At 31.6% G+C, this 17,732-nt stretch overlaps 1 protein-coding gene across 1 annotated transcript in view; it reads right to left on the reverse strand.

The window, feature by feature from the left end:
* Nucleotides 1-6,266: 6,266 nt before the first annotated feature.
* Nucleotides 6,267-17,732, reverse strand: part of LOC130453163 (uncharacterized) — a 101,356-nt gene continuing 89,890 nt past the window's right edge. The window contains exons 15-17 of the mRNA XM_056792771.1: nucleotides 14,903-15,029; nucleotides 10,790-11,062; nucleotides 6,267-7,107 (exon numbers count right to left, since the gene is read on the reverse strand). Coding sequence (XP_056648749.1) covers nucleotides 6,536-7,107; nucleotides 10,790-11,062; nucleotides 14,903-15,029 — 972 coding nt within the window. The 3' untranslated portion in view covers nucleotides 6,267-6,535. The remainder of the gene's footprint in view (nucleotides 7,108-10,789; nucleotides 11,063-14,902; nucleotides 15,030-17,732) is intronic.

The raw sequence follows: 17,732 nt of genomic DNA on the forward strand, positions 1-17,732 counted from the left end.
GCATCCCGCGGCTTTTCCATTTTTTAGCCATTTGATCGCTTCAATAACTTATTCCTTCATTATCCCCTCTTCGTTTTCATCGTTGTTATATTTTTTACTTATCACATTAATTTCCTTATTTAGATTGATATCATCTTCTGTTCCCATTAGTTGCATAAAATACGACTTCCCATTACTTGTGCTTCTATTAAATTCTACAATTTTCAAACTTTATGTAAATTTCGTCTTATTCTTACCTCTTCTTAAAGATTTAATTGTTTTGTGAAACTATTTCTGGTTTCCTTTCTTTTTTCAGCTTGTAACCAAAGTCTGTTTGACTCGTTTTCTTCTCTTCAGCTACCACATTTTTCACTTCATTTCTCTCTTCCATGTATTTATTATACTTTTCTATTGATCTGCTTACAAAATATCGCTTTCATGTAACTTTTATCTTCCTTATCTCCTTCTTCATTTGAGTTGTGCACCATGGTGTAAATTTTTTATTTGTAGTTGATTATCATTTTCACATACTAGTTTTGCTGCTACGCTTATCGCTACTTTGGAAATATTTTACGTTTCTCCCGAAAAGCTTCTCATTATCGTATATTTTCTATGACTGTTTGTGCGTAACATTCTGCTAATTCTTCCTCTTTCAAAGTATATGTCTTCAAAATTAACTTTTCAACAGTTACCTTTTTAACTTTTGTTTTTCCTCGCTGTAGATACTAGCAGAAAGTGATTAGTACCAATTTCAGCTCCGCGTTGACTCCAGTGTCTGTTATGGCTTTTCTGTTTATTTTCCCCACCATAACGTACTCAATGATAGATCTTACCTCTTCCTTGTTTCCTCCCCATATTCACCAATTATTCCTTTGTATATTTGATCTTGCTTTCTTACTTTTCCGTTGAAATCCCCTGCTAGATATATTTTTACCACTGTTTCTGCCAGGTCATGCCAAAATTTATTTATTTTTATATCATCTTCTTTTGACCAGTGTGCCATAATTCCAGATGTTTTTTGTTCATTATGCGATACTACTGTCACTATCCTTTCCGATTCAGGCATTTGTGTATAAATTGAACTTGATCTTCATGTAATAAACAATTCACACCTATAGCTGCCGGTTCCGTTGAGGCTATACCATTATCTACAATATTATTTCCTGATCCTTTATTCTTTGTTTCCGTTAGACCCGAAATCTTTGTACTATTTTCCCCTTTGTTTATCTCTTTTTGCTTGGTGATCGCTTCGGTTTTTGTTTCAGTTTCACGTATTCCATGTTCTTTGGATGTATCATTCCCGTGTTGGTCATATATATCTGAGGAGCAAAGATTCAAATGTAATATTATCGTTTTATTACTTTAGTGAGAAAATGGGTCTTAAGTGGTAGGTAAGGTAGTAGGTGGAAAACATTTTTGTTTCACGTAAAACTGATTCAATAGGTTATATAAAATAGGACAGTATCTGAAATAAGATAAATACTGTTTTTTAAACTAGCTATTACTAAAAAATTTATATTTTTGAATTTATGATGTGAATAATAACCTTTTTTAAGTAGACTGAACAGGATTGTACTCTATTTGATCGCAATGAAAAATAACCTATAGAAGTAAAACTGAATTTTATTTATAAATGTAGCAAATGATATAAGAGATCAAGTAACATCTGTAAATTTTGAATTTTTTCGACTTTGACTTCATTTTATATTTTTATTAAATTATATTATATTGATTAATGGGTGATCTCAAAGAATACTCCTGGAATAACTGTGATGATATCAATAACAGTTTGGTCAACAAAAGAATACAAATAGACTAAGTTGATATTGATAATAAAACACTGAATAATTGAAAATGATTTATTGAAATCACAAATAATGGTATTATTAATAACATACAATTCAAATTGTTTGACAGATATTATAAATAAGATTCACTTCATTCAAAGGACCACACACATGAATTGCATTCAAAGCAGTAGTTGAATAACTCCATAAAAACACTAACGCTGTTAGGTTATGTTAACATAATTATGAATAAGTTTTCGAAAAATAAAAATTAAAAATATATACACACACTTACGTGCAGGCATGCACACACACAGATATGATTCAAAAATAAAAATTTACAAATGACACGTGACATAATTATGAAGTTTGTTGATTTTTGGATTCATTGAATTTTTGGCTCATTTGTAGTTACGAAAGTTGTTTATGTTAATGACAGCATCCCTTTGGCAGCATGAGTAAAATTATTTTTGCTTACGCTAAGAGCGCTGTTAGAAGTAAAATTGATTAAATATAGGATGAACAAGGTAAAGTTATAACTACAAACAAAGCAGTTTCGGTGGTTCATATTATTGATTGTTATCAAAACAATATTTTATCAGCTCCATTACTCCGTACATTCAATTCATAAAATTCACACCATTTGTATAGAACTATTTTTGACGTTCTATCTCCAATTTGGTTTCATCAAACTACTATTTGATATAGATAAACCGTTGGTGATATTCATACCAAAACACACAGCATTAATAATCATAATTACAATGTCTGACGAGCGTTTCGATAACAAAGTTAGAGTTCTCATAGTCTAAAAGTAAACTATTGAAACACAAATTATGACTTTCTTTAAGATAGACTAAACAAAATATATCAGTATCTCTTTACGCCAGGAAGAAACTAACGAGCATTTGACCAAAAGTAAAAAGACCATTATAGGAAAAATAATTAAGACGAGACAAACTTATACCTAATACAAAGCATCCACTAAAATTTACACTATAAAAACAGATAACGCTATAACAACAGACACTGCGACAGGTACTATACATAAACATAAAAAGTATACACGAAAGAAAAGATTAATTCCAAACCGGGGACAAGCAAAGATACGTAGCACTCATGGCTGTATAAAATTTCTTGAACTACAGCCTAAAATAGAAGAAATCACAACTATTTAATCATTACCAAGTAATGAAGGAATCTACAAATGGCCATACAAATAATGAAAAAAATTCAAATTATTTGAGATAGATAGAGCAACCTCAAAGGACCTCCACAGTCTTGTTACAAAGCTAAACCAAATGGAACCATTGGATGCCGAAAAATGGAATCACGCCCATTCTCATTTTTAGGCAAGTTGAAAAATAAACGAAAGACAAAGAAACAGAAAATCCATATAAATGGAAGACGAAGAGAGCAGCAAAGTTTTGTTCGTCCCATCCAAAACTTCTGGAGAAGTTATGAACCTTTTTAGACTAAATTTTACGTTAAAAGGAACAAATTGTATCGGATGATGTCTTTGCTAACCCATCAAATTCTAAAAAATAATATTAATGAAATATATACAGTATGTTGGACTAAACATATTATTTCAAATTTATTTAATTTTCAAATTTTAATGATATATAAATATGTCTTCTAACATGAATTACAAAATAAATTTTCATAATCCTTTCATCACTATTGTCGCTAATTCATAATCAAAATTACGACGAAGCAGATGCCATTAACATTTTTTTTATTCATAATTCGTAAAATGTTTGAACAGAATCATGACTTTTTGTAGAATTATTCACAATAACCATTGGATCATAGATTTATGTTTATATGAGGGCGGGTTAACAAAAGAGTTACTTTCTAATGGAATTCTACACGCTTACTTTTTAGTCATAGAAATAATTAAGAATAAGATCAGTTGAATATAGCGGATTAAGTAATAAATCCAAATGCGATTTGGCTAATTTCTTCAATACCATCGGTTATTTGGAAATTTCTTGCCAAACCTGCTAATGAATAAGCTTACATTGGATAATGCTAGAAAATTATCGTATATTCTTGACGAAACTAGCAAACTCCATTTTGATATTTTGATTTCAACTCAGAATCGAATGTTTTATTCTAGTGCTCAAACTTGAATCTTCATTCCTCTGATATGGAATAGAGCAAGATTCATCATTAACCTTTGAAGTCTTGTTAAATTAATTTTTATCAAGTCCACCATTAGAAAAAAAAATGACTTTGCAAGAAGAAATCAGCACGATTGAACTATGCTAGGTTCGAAACCATCAGTATAGAGATATAGAATTTAATCTTGGAACGTGTCTCGAAGTTCGTGGCGGTGTGGTTTAGTAACTTCCTTGCTTTTGGTTGTCTAGTAGAAATCAAACGAGAGAGATTCATCTTGAGGAAGGTCGTAACGACGCCACCTTGTATTTATGGTACAAAAATCGCTGGAGAAAGTTTAGTTAATTTCTATTAAATTCGTAGTTATTTGTAGCATTTTCTTTATATGAAACATTTCATGATCTGCAATGGATCAACAAAGACCTAAATTAGATGAGCCCAAAAACCAGTTCTTGGAATTTATCTAGACAAAGACCTCTAATACGTACCTTATGAATTAGAGCAATTTATATATGAAGACCTGAGAAAGCTCACATTCTATACATTGGAATATGGCATCGTCGTTTTCTCTCAGGCTTTTTTTTGGATATAATTGTCAAATGTACCAATGATGAAATCGAACGTATTTTTTTAATCTAAGCGTGATTACTGTGCGATGTACGGCTGTTTGATTGAGTATCCTGACATTATCTTTTCTCTCCATGCCTTTCTATATTTCGTTTGCTCTTTTATTTCTTCTCATTCTATATTCATTATCTCAGCGTCTTCTTCCAAATTATCAATCCATATTTGTCTTAGTGTTTCTCTATATTTTTTACTAGCTATTTTGAATTCGATGAGATTTGGGATTTATAAAACATTATCTTGTACATTACTTGCAAATCCGAAAAGTATAGTTTGGACGCGGTTACCATGTGCGATGCAAAAACATATTACATATGCTGTGCCAAGCCATTTATAGGAAAAGCATAAAGACACAGTTCCGACATAATATGTTCTAAATCTTACCGGAGAAATTTATGAAACCAATCCAAATTGTACGAGGGATAACTGGTTCACTTCTTGTTAGAAAAAATGCACAGTGGTTGAGATCATAAGAATAACAAAACTGATATACCAAAAGTATTGGTGGAAGCTAAGGAAGATTGGTCAATTAATTATTGTGCTTTAGTGTTATTTTAACAAAAAAATACGACGGTTGTACCAATGTCATCCATGCAAGAATGAAGGCAAAAGTGCACCAAAAAATCTTATTTCACAATGGAACCGAAGGGGGTGCATGTATACAATCACTATATATTTAGAGAAATGAAGAAGAATATTAGCGGTATACTGAAATACCACGAACTAGTAGTCACAGAAGAAGCACCAGTAAATCCGATCGGTCGATATGCAATTTGTTCGAGAAAAACGAATAGGAAAGCCAAACACACTATGTTCGAATTTATATTGAATTGTGTATTCTCTCAAAGTTTATTATAAAATTGGAAAATATGGATATTGTGTATAGGTGTCGGATTTGACGTCACTTGTGCTTATTTTAACTACAGACTCACTTTATGGTTCCAGGTTTGAAATCAATTTTCAAATCATAAATCTCAATATGAATACATACCTTTCACTTACATATTGAACAAAACGGAATATTTGAAAATTGTGGTAAAAGCATACATATATGATATATAATAAGGGAACTCTTAATGTTCTAATATGAAAAATGTAAATTTGAGGAATAAATTCAGTATACATTAATTGCGGCATGAAATTTTAAAGAAATCTATGGAGTTCTGTTAAGGACAGTGTAGAATATGTAGAAGCCAATTATCTGAGAGAAGATTTAGGAATGTCGCAAATGTCACAAGTAAGTTATTGGTATGTTTGGATAAATGTTTGAATTGTGGTATATCAGCAATAAAAAATTGAGACCTATTAGAAATTATAAACACGCTTTTGTTGTAATGTGCTGATTTTTTTATTTTCTTTCACAAATTAACTCCATGGAATGGAATGGAATATCAACAATTAACATACTTATTTCACGTATCAAAATTTATTTTTACAGGTAGATTATGGCATTTTGATCATTCAGCAATGTGTCAGATATTTTTTAGGACTAATTTGTACCCTGCTTGTATTTTATTTTTTTCATAATAAGCCACACTCGTCAACTACCAGACTAGATACACATGTACTTCAGTGAATAAAAATGGTTCATACTATCAAAGTTGAAGTATGAAATTATAAATAGAGACATCCTCTGTATCTCAACCGACGCAGACCTGCATTGCTCGATTTCCATTAACGGCGCTGTTCTATCCAGCATAAATTTTATGATTATTTATCAGTTAACTATATGTACCAATTATGTGAGAAAATAATGACATGTCATACCTTGAACCACAAGTTTATCAATTTCCTTGCTTGCAAAAGTGGAACCTCTAAAATAAATTTTGATGACCAAATTTTTTACTCCCTGAAGTACATTAGAAACTTTTGCTACGAATTTATAGATTAGATTTATAATGTAAATTTATTTATTGATACCTATAACTTGTTAAACAAAAAATAACGCGATACAATTAAGACTTAAACTAACTTATCTAACAAAGAGATTTTCACAGACATTTCACAATAAAGTAGATATATTAACACTTACTCCTAATAGTTATATTATCTTGGTTATCATCATCAACTACGTTACTAATACCTTGTCTCAGACTAGCTGGTCCCTTGGACGCACTTTTTATTGAAGATATATTAACATCCTCGGAATTGTTCAATAAATACTCCAAATCTTGACTAATACTATCCAACATACCGTCAAGATTATCACTTTTAATAGCAGTATTTCCACTATTAGTACTAGTGTTTTTACATTTATGATTTTCGGGGCACAGCAGCTTTTCACTCACTTCTGGAGAATCTGTTTCAGTCTCACTAACTTCTTCTACCGTACTTAAATTTTTCTCACAAATGATGCTGTCGTCATGACCATCAGGTTGAGTTCTTTCTTTGTATGATGTTTCTGTTCCTCGTGCAGGTACAGGTGCTTCAATATGATAATCTAAAAGAGTCGTAATGGTTTTATCAGGACTAAGGGAAGGTATGGAAGTGGAAAATATGTTACGATTTGGTTGACACTGAATACTTGATGCCACTAGATCCAACTCCACACAAACTTTGTTTGAGAGGATGTCTGGAGAACATAAAGTCGCAGCTGAAACAAAAACAATTCGAATTAAATTATACAAGATTTTAGTGTAAGCTTTGTATGAAATACGAGTATTATACCTATGAATATTTTTTCAGGATATATAGTGAAGCTGAGGAATTCTTTAATTGGAAACTTTTTTTTCTAGTGACAGTGAAAAAGTGATTGTCAAAGCATCACGCTACAAAAAGAATGTGTGGAGTGTATCGGTGACTACGTTACCAAAATGGTCCAATGATGGAAAAATCAGCAAATTCGATATGTACCTTTGCGAGTTAACCATCCAATAATAAGGAAAGTGACGTTAACAATGATCTTTTTCCATCCTAAGCTATATGAACTCAAAACGACAACAATATAGAACTCTTTGATCTGGAACCACTTAAACGAAACATGATTTTACTCTAAGTATTTTGCCATATACAGATAGTTTTAACTCGTCTTGGGTGTATATTGATAGCTTCGTGTACTCATGACTCCAAACATTCGTTTGGCAATGCCTCATATTCCACCATCTTTCTGAGAGTTCAAGAACTTCTTAGATCCGATTATTAAAATAAATTGTACATGATATGTGTCAAACACAAAGTTCACATGCGACGTGTTCTAAAAACACGAATAGAACGTAGATGTGTGTTAAGATAAACTTCCAAAGAAGTTCCGATGATTTTACCCAAAACTATTTATACTTGTCTGTGGTTCAATTGCAAGAGACGGATTTAGGAGCAAAAGTAGATGACATTTTTCGTCACAAAAATTTTTTATTTTTTATATAAAATTCCCGTGTCACAATATTAGTTACCATACTCCTCCTAAACGGCTTGACAGATTTTTATCAAATTTTATATGCATATTCAGTAGGTCTGAGAATCGGCAACTATATATTTTTCATACCCCTAAGTGATTAGGGTTGTCTACCCCTAACATTTAATTTTTTGGACCAAATTCTAATTTTTGATTTTTTTATAATATGCCATTAAAAATATATACAACCCTAAATTCTTACTCTTCTATCACCAACCTCTATGTTTTAACAGGCATTTTAGTAATTTAATCATTTTTCATCCCGCCCGATAAGTGATCAATTATCACTGGCGGGGATAACTTACTCTCAATTAAATGTTAGGCTCAACAGCCTAACATTTAATTGAAACTTATCACAAATGGCGGCGATTCTTACTCGCAATGTCCCACTAATGAATGAGGAACAAAGAACCATTTATGATCGCATTATGTTCGCAGTTTCAGCATGACAAGGTGGGTTCTTCTTTTTGGATGCACCAGGTGGAACTGGCAAAAAATTCCTTATTTCGCTAATTCTTGCCGAAATATGATCAAATAATGACATCGCATTGGCCGTTGAATTATCGGGCATTGCGGCAACTTTATTAGATGGAGGCAGAACAGCTCATTCAGTATTTAAGCTACCACTAAATATTCAAAATAACCCTGACGCAGTGGGCAACATAAAAAAACAATCATCCATTGCCAAAGGCTGAAACAGTGTAAAATTATCATATGGGATGAATGTATTATTACACACAAACTTTCGCTTGAGATGTTGAACAGGACATTGAAAAATATTAAAAACAACAAAAAAATATTTGGCGGAGCTCTGTTAATCTTTTCAGGTGATTTCAGGCACTTCATTTCACACTTCCCGTTATTCCACGTTCAGCATACGCTGATGAGATCAATGCCTGATTAAAATCATCGCCATTGTGACGTAATGTTGAAAAAGTATAGCTGAAAGTAAATATGCGCATTCAAATGCTACAATCCATCCGCTGAAACAATCTCAAAACAACTCTTAGATATCGGTGATGGAAAAGTTACTACAGATGAAATTGAATGCGTAAACTCACCAACCGATTTCTGCACAATAATTGATTCGCAAGATGCTCTCATTGAACAAATATTTCCCAATGTACACACACAAGAGTAATTTTAGCGGCAAAAAATGTGGACGTTGACAATTTAAGTGTGAAGATACAACAGTTGTTGCCAGGGAAATTGGTATCATACAAATCTATTGATACAATTTGCAATGCCAACGAAGCTGTAAATTTTCCAACAGAGTTTTTGAACTCACTGGATTATTGTGCTTCGTAATTCCAACAAGCCACGGCTGTGCAACGGTACGCGATTAGTCATTCAAGAATTAATGAAAAACTTTATCGAATTGGTATTGGCAATGACTATAAATAAGTCCTAAGGCCAAATGATGTCTGTTTGTGGTTTAGATTTGAGCACACCATATTTTCCACGCGGACAATTATACGTTGGCATGCTCTCTAGTGGGTGAACCATCCAGTTTGTTTGTGTTAGCTAAAGATGGGCTAACAAAAAATATTGTTCACGCTACAGCATTAAGAGATTGATATTGTTTGTTAGTGTTACTGTCGTAATTAAGTAATAATGATTTTAAGGAATAGATTATAATAAATTAAATAAAAAATGTTAGGTGATTTGTTATTTATATATTCGCTCATCGCTCACAACGCTCCATGCCTCTTTCACTCATATACCACATTCTTAGGCACGTACAATAAGTTAGTTATTTCTTTTCTACACTACAAATTCCCCAGAAAAATAACAATGTTTACCGAGTCAGCTAGTATTAATATATGTTTTGATCAATATGTTTTTCCCATTCTGATCAATATATATTTATTTGAAATGGGGAGAATTAACAGTAAATAATTTATCAGTGTATTCGGTGTTTTCAGTTTCGTATCTGAAGGTTTTGGCGGCAACTAGATACATAATATTGCTTTGTCACAAGTTCATATAAATAAAAATTTAATTACAAAACTTGGTTGATATTACCTGATATGATTGTATAATTTTCTATATTACGAAAAATAAGTAATCATTTGCTCAGAAGTGCTTCATGTGCGAGCAACTTTTGTTGGATTTGGCTGGACTTGAAAGACCCACAAAGTCGATTATTGTTTAGTTTCGGATTCATATATTCATAGATCCATGATTCGTCACGATCTTATAGACGTCTTCTGAAGCACTGTGATTGAATTTTCCCAGCATTTCATTGCATCCATCAAATGAGCGTTTTCTGAGCGATTGTATATCCAACAAGAACAAATATTTTTGATGGCCAACTGTTCACACAATATTGTATGTATGATCTTGCAATATCACTTCACGCACAGCATCGATGTGAGCAGCTGAATTAATACGACCTTTACGAAATTCATCCTGTAGCTAAGTGCGACCACGTTTGAATTTGGAAAACCAGCGCCACCACGGTGATTCGAGATGATCCTTCATCACCAAAAGTCGAACAGAGTTGATCGGCACACTGCTGTTGGTTCAATCCACGTCGAAAGTCATTGGAAATCATCGCCATTTTTTAACCAAAATGAATGTTTCAAGTATCATTGAACTTTATGATGGCAATATCAGATTTGACATATTAACATCAGTGTTAACCCATATCTCAAAGTTTAAGTAGCATTTAAACCAAGGAATCAAAATTGAAGACTCAAACGCAAAAATTTCATTCATATCAACCGATTTCAAAGTTAATATTATGAAAATTCACCATTTGGTTTGAAGTATGATTTAAATCGAGAAAGATAACGGAAAAAATGGATATCAGGATTTTACGCTTGCTATTATTTGGAAATTGTGAAAAAGAAGAGAATACTATCAATATACTACAACTTACATGCTGAATATCTCCTAGAACCCTGTGGACTGGAATTGTAATGCTCCAACGATGCTGGTTGCTTGAGCCGATTTGATGATACAATTTTATCCAGATGACTATCACAAGCAGGATTATTTTGTAAGCAACTTTCAAATGTGGCTGCAATATTCTGAGATTTTACTACTATGGACGACTTTGTGGATTCACGGCTGACCAAAGTGAATTGTTGTGTCTCCTGCCTTGTTTGAGGAGTGAAGTCATTTTCAATTTCTGCATCTTGTTTGGTAATAACTGAAAATAATTCTTATATTGTACAAATCAAATATGAATAATTGATTCACTTTAGATATCTCATCAAAACTATTAATTGAGAGATTTATTGATAGAAGCGGGATGTGAACAATCTATTTTCAATTATATTGATTGATTTTTAAGCTTTAGATGTAATTTCTTAAACATATGTAGTAGCCCTCACTCAAATTACTGGTAAATTTTTATTGAATAGAGTTTAGTTATCTTGAGGATCAAGGTTTTTTATAGCATTTTGTTATCGTTAATTTTATGTAACGTGACATCAAGAAAATCAATTTCATTGTTTTGTTCCTACGATGACAATTAGTTTTTTGACTACCAATTTCATTTTTTGAATTCGATACGAATAAAATTTTTGATATTATTTTCGAAATATCATTTATCTAAATATATTTTATTTTGGTTTGAAATATTTTCAACATATTCTCCAAATAACTAGATAAGTGAGTAGGAGGAGTTAAAATACTTAAAACAAATTCTTATCATAAAAACCGCCATTTCACAATTCAATTCAATTCAATTCAATAAGTAAATAGCTTTTTGAAAAAAATTTTATCACAAAAATATAATTTCAAAAATTGCAAATCACACATTCAAGAGAAGAAAAAACAAATACTTTCATTTGAGGAACAAAGCATAACTAAACATCGAAATGTTGAACACCTTTTTCATCATGTGTAGAAGAGCTTTCACAACTATGAAATTATTTTAATAAATATGATAAGATTAGAGGGAATTATGAATAACTGAACACCCAAAAAACAAGTAATATTACTTATAGAGAACCATATGATGATTGTGACGCAGTCATAGAACATAGAAAATAGATTGAAAAGTCATAATTACGATAAAAATATAATTAGCAATAAATAACCATAGTAACAATGAAATATTAAATTCGTTACTTATTTTTGAGATATGACAGCTAAAGATAAAAAAAATCATCCTATAAGGTAGTGTATGTAATTTTTGTGAGGTAGTGGAATAGCAAAGTACAGTTCTTCTAATATCAATTGCAGATTCTGAAAACTTATAGATACTTCTAAAAATATGTATATCTTATGCGAGAAAGTATATATTACGCGAGAAAGTATTCGTTAAAACGACAATCGAATCATTATAAATTGTACATTATACTACAGATGCACTTGATTGTACTCCTACTTAGAACTTGGAAAAAAATCATTATTATACCTGCTACAACTGAATATTAAATTATAGAATCAAAATAGTCCAGTAAAATATACCTGCCTGTAAGGGCGTTTGGTTTAAACAGAGTTCCAGATATGAACTGAGCACTTCTTGGACCCCATTCGTTTTTTTTTCTGGAAAACGAAATTTCAAAGCAAAAACCACTTTGCAAATAGAACAAAAGAAAAACACATTTTCGTAATTCTGATTTTACGTTTGCCAATATCAACTCTATAGGGTTGAATATGCAATAGTAAGGAGGTAGTCTGAGAAGAGTATGACCCTATTCTTTGCAAAGTTTGCAAAATATAATAAATTTTCTCTAATATTAGATCTTTAATAATAGTAAGCAATTCTTTGTTTTTTGAGTGGCCGCGAGTGGTGGGTTGCGTTGTCCATAACGATTACTGATAGTGGTGGAATGTTAGGTAAAATCTGTTCATTGCACCACTTTTCAAATAATTCTACTGTCATATCTTCATGATAATCAGCTGCACAGTTTTAAGCAGATATTAATAAAGCACTTGGCACGAAACCGTCTTTTCTTCCAGCGTGTTATAATGCGTTATCTTCAGAACATAGCCCATTTAAATAGAAGTTTTTTACTACTGTCAACCCAACCGAAATTTACTACATCATGACTGCCAAACCATATTTCACCTAGATAAATTATGTGTCTAGTAGAACTTCGGTAGTCTTTTATAGGAAACAAATAATCGATCTATCCTTTACAATTCGGTTTATTCAGTTTTTGTGTTTAAAACCAAATGCTGACAAAACTTGACGCCATTTTTCTGAACTGTTATAATGGTATTCTGGATAATCTACCCTGTTCTCCTTAAATAAACCATAAATTGTCCTACGTATAAAATCTTGAGTAGCTTTTCAACTGATTTCAGTTTTTCTTTACATGTTTTTCGGTTCTGTGAATGATCCACAGCAATCCCTTTCGTAACTACTTGATAAATGGAAAAATAATTTACTCTAATTGATTCAGTAATTCTTATTATGAGTGCATTATCAGATTGCTGAATATTTCCCTTTTTTATATATTTAAAATAACTTGCTTTGTTTGTATATCTGAATCTTTATTATTAAATTCATACCTGTCTTTATTCTTACTATACTGGAGACACTTAACAGTTTTATGTTGCGACTAAAAAAAGCGAAATTCCAGAAAACCGATATTAATATTTTGGTAATTTATTCAAATTGTTTCATTAGAGGAGATAACCTCAATTATTTGGGTTACAATTATTAGGATAACACATAAATGTTAAGTCAGCTAATGTTTAACTTAATTGTCAATTATTATTTTGTGCTACCCAAATGGGGAAGAATTTTGTAAAAAATAAAAATAATGAAAAAATTGTGTGTACGGATGTTAAGATTGTGAGGGTAGAAAAATATACATATACTTAATATGATATGATATGATGAAGCTTCTTATGAACAAGATGATTTTAAGTCAATTGATGTAAGACAAAATGCCAAGGGTCTCAGGAACCAAGATCAGAAATCATTATTCACACTTGTACCTGCTTATAAAGAGACCCCGATCATAGATTAAATGAAAAAAAAAAAAGATTCATTAGATCTCTACAAGTAAAAATCTATCATACCCGTATGTTGGTCCTTCTATGAAAGTTTGTCAGAAAATTCAAAAGAGAGAGAGCAGGAAACAGATACTGATGTTATTCCAGATAGTTCTGAATCGGAATAGATACAAACCTAGATTTAGTTCATTATCTCGATAAACCTATTTGTTGTTTTTTTCTTTAGATTTAGTTTGGTTTCTAAGATTCACAAAAAATTTAACAATAATAATTATTATTATCTTATTTTTGATGTTAACAATGTTCAAATCAAGTGAAATATCACTTTGACAATTCATTTTTGTTTTGTTTGATAGATCAAACGGTTCAGTAAGTTGTAACAGCTTCATTCAATTTTGCAGTTTTCAAAATTGTAATCCAAAAGGATGACACTATTGAACTATGAAAAAATGATCATTCGTCAGCAATAGAAAATAGGCAATGTGGCAAATAATATTAAGTTCAAGATTGTAAGCAAACCGTAGATACAGGTATAATGATTTGTGTTCCAATTCCAATTCGCAATCCTACTGACTGCGCCAACTAAATTTATGGTATACTAAACCCACTTTTCAAAACAAATGCCGAAAGCTACATAAAATCTGAATCTAAAATATAATTATGTTCAAGATGAAAATAAACTGGTATCAAATTTCTAAATATTTCACCATAACTCGATCTTCATTTCAGGAATACTAGTAAATCTTCAAATAATAAACACAATAAAATCTATTATTATTCCAATATCGTGAAGTTTTTCCCAAATAGATTGTTGAAAAATGTAGTTTTTAAACAAATTTTTATATTTATTCTATTTACACTTCAATGGTAACATTATATCTACAAAAAAGCAGTATGGATATAAATATGAATGAGTAGAAAGCGAAAAATGCACTAAATATTTTGAAAGAGGCTAGCTAATCGGAGGTCCACTCAGGACGTTCACGCCCACCTGGTACGATTTGAATCACTATCACTATTTTTCAACAGATACTATATTGTTAATTAAATGATTAGGTTGATTGTTACTTACATTTAAGTGGTGAACTTATTGAAGAATTGATGCTGAAAAATATGTTATCATTCTTTTTCTTGTTCACAAACAGCTGCTGGAGCCTAGTTTCCGATTTTAGTACGTAGCAAATGAGAATTACTAACCCCTGAAACATGAGAAGAATTTGAATAATCACAGACACATTACATATTTATTGAAGAAAAAGTAAACATGGTTGAGTTGATCATTGAGAAAAACATGATCATCTGTTATACCCTGAATTGTATCAATATGACGAAAGCAAGAAGAATTATTTTCGTGGATACTTTCGATTATTGATGAGTGTTATGGTTCACTTTTGATACCGATAGTAATATTTGACAATAATACTGCATCAACACTTATTTCTATTAAATTTAGGTCAGATTTGACTAAAACTTATTTTATCAGAAACCAACCAGAGCGTTGTCATTTCAATAAGTATGATTTTCAAGTGAACATATTGTCTTCGAATGGTGTAAACATTGCATTTAATCAGAGTATATAACGCCGATATAGATGAGTATAATTATGTAACAAACAAAACAAGAAAAATGCTTCAGTGAGAACCTCTTGACAATTTGTGTAAGTCCCATAGGTAAGAATTAATCCTGAATATCAGTATTATAAGGAGTCACAAATATTTTCCAAGTGAAAGACGTATTACAATTAGAGAGAACGATGATATAATTAGAAGGTAGCCGAAATTATTGATGAATAACTGTGGCGTTTATTTACAAAAACCTCCATAGTGGAAAAAACTATGTCGCCCAACATTTAGCTTAATTCGTTTTTTTCTTATGTAAGATATATTTTATTTTATAATTAGCGAATGTTGGTCGAAAAGAATTAATCAAAATTTTGGCATTATTTCAAATAACAACGTAGTTTTCCCTTTTTTGTTGTTTTTACGGGAATTTCTATGGAACTGAAGATTTCAATATACAAACGGTTAAAAGAAATGTTTATTTTGAAACAATGTTAAGTTGTAATAACTACAAAGAACATCGGCATCATTGTTTAATCTTCTGCGCCACTGCTATTTTCTACGTTGTCTATTTCAACCTCAGGTTCAATACTAGTACTGGTGCTGGGCTGAGCAGGATTTGATTGCAGATTGAGATGATAGTGAACATTCTCGGGAGCTTTCAGGCATTTAGCGGTTTGATTTGAATCTCACCTTAATACAGGCTTCAGAGCTTCAGCCATAGTAAAAAAATCTTTTTGGTCTACTTTCACAATCTTAAAAGGAGAAGGCTTCTCTCTTGTTGCTGATATTAATCTATCCCAGTCCGACTGTAATTCTACAGTGTTCTTCCTTTTTTTTACTCAATTAAACCAAAATTTTGATCGTTGGACAGTCGGGAATGCCCTCGAATAGGAAAATAATATTTAATGGTTTTGAAAATTTTAAAAATGTGGAGTAAGGCGTAGGAATCTAACCATCAATCTAATCTTATTTTAGTTTTGACCTAGCATCCATCACTAAACAACACTAAGTCTTTGTTGGTTATATCTGCCCTGTTAAAAATAATGCAACAACAAAGGAGTAACATCATTCTGGCTATTCTTGTCAACAGTTTCATCGTACACGAACAAAGTTGCATCATTGGTTGTCAAATCATGCACTCCAAAAAGGTACCAGAGCTGGCAAAAAAAACATCGCTAGGTTGAATGTGGAGCAATGGCAAATTTTGCATGTAATCACACGATAAGCACATTATAAGGCCTTGCTTTGCTTTAAATTTACATTGCCTTTGTATCTCATAGAATTTGTAAGCCTTACATAAATGAAGATTTTCCTCTGTTTCGATACTAACACGTTCTTCTAAGTCAGTTCATAAATTCAGATTTGATATAAATCTATCAGAAATGGTACACGTTTCAAATCTCAGCATTCCAATCTTAATATCAAATGATTTTGACTGACCAATATGCTTTGTACGATACAGTAACATTTTATACATTGCTTCGATAGAAAGTGTTTCTGAAAGGTATAATCTGTTTGGATTTTTTCGTCTTGAATAATGTGATTGATCAGCTTGAAATGACTGGATATGGGTTTTCATCAAATTCGTTACAGGTTCCGGTATTTTCTTGTGCCTATTATTATGCCTTCCTCTTCTATCGTGTAGTGATTCACCTTGAAGCAAAAGATTATTTTGTGGTCTCCGTACTTTCCCTTTAGTAACACCAAATATCCTTAAAAACGCCTTAAAACATACTGGATATTATTTGCCTTCCACTCTTATCTCGTAAGAAAATAAATCACTATTACTAAACGATTTCATTCTGTCATTTCCTTCTTCCGCATCATCATCACTTGTTTTACTAACTTTTCTGGATCTACGGCGAATCGGAGCACTTATGGATATCAATCCAACTAAATAAGAATATTGTTCATTCTTTAACGCCACGTTATTAGACAGAGTTATCAAAGTCTGTCGAATATGATCGTTAATATTTCAAAAGCACTTTAAACGCGAACACCTAAAATAAAAGATCTACTCAATAATAACATGAATACTTAGAAATATTCAGTTTTTGACATACCTACAATCAGCGCTAGTAACTCTAGCCAGAACTTGTTTTCCCATATGATTTTTATGTGCCACACCACGTACTTTATTTTCCTTATACATTTTCTCTTCTTCTTTCTGACTTTCCCGGTCAAACACGTGGCCCCTGATTTATAAGTGTCAATTTAAACCACAAAATCCGAATTTTAGGACTATGGGCATTTTTGTAAGAAACACCTCAATTATATATAGAGCGAGGTTATCCTTTTTTTTAAATAATTGGGAATAACAAAGTAACACATAAGGTTATC

The sequence above is a fragment of the Diorhabda sublineata genome, chromosome 2, assembly GCF_026230105.1.
Source record: "Diorhabda sublineata isolate icDioSubl1.1 chromosome 2, icDioSubl1.1, whole genome shotgun sequence".
Classification (NCBI taxonomy): Eukaryota; Metazoa; Arthropoda; class Insecta; order Coleoptera; family Chrysomelidae; genus Diorhabda; species Diorhabda sublineata.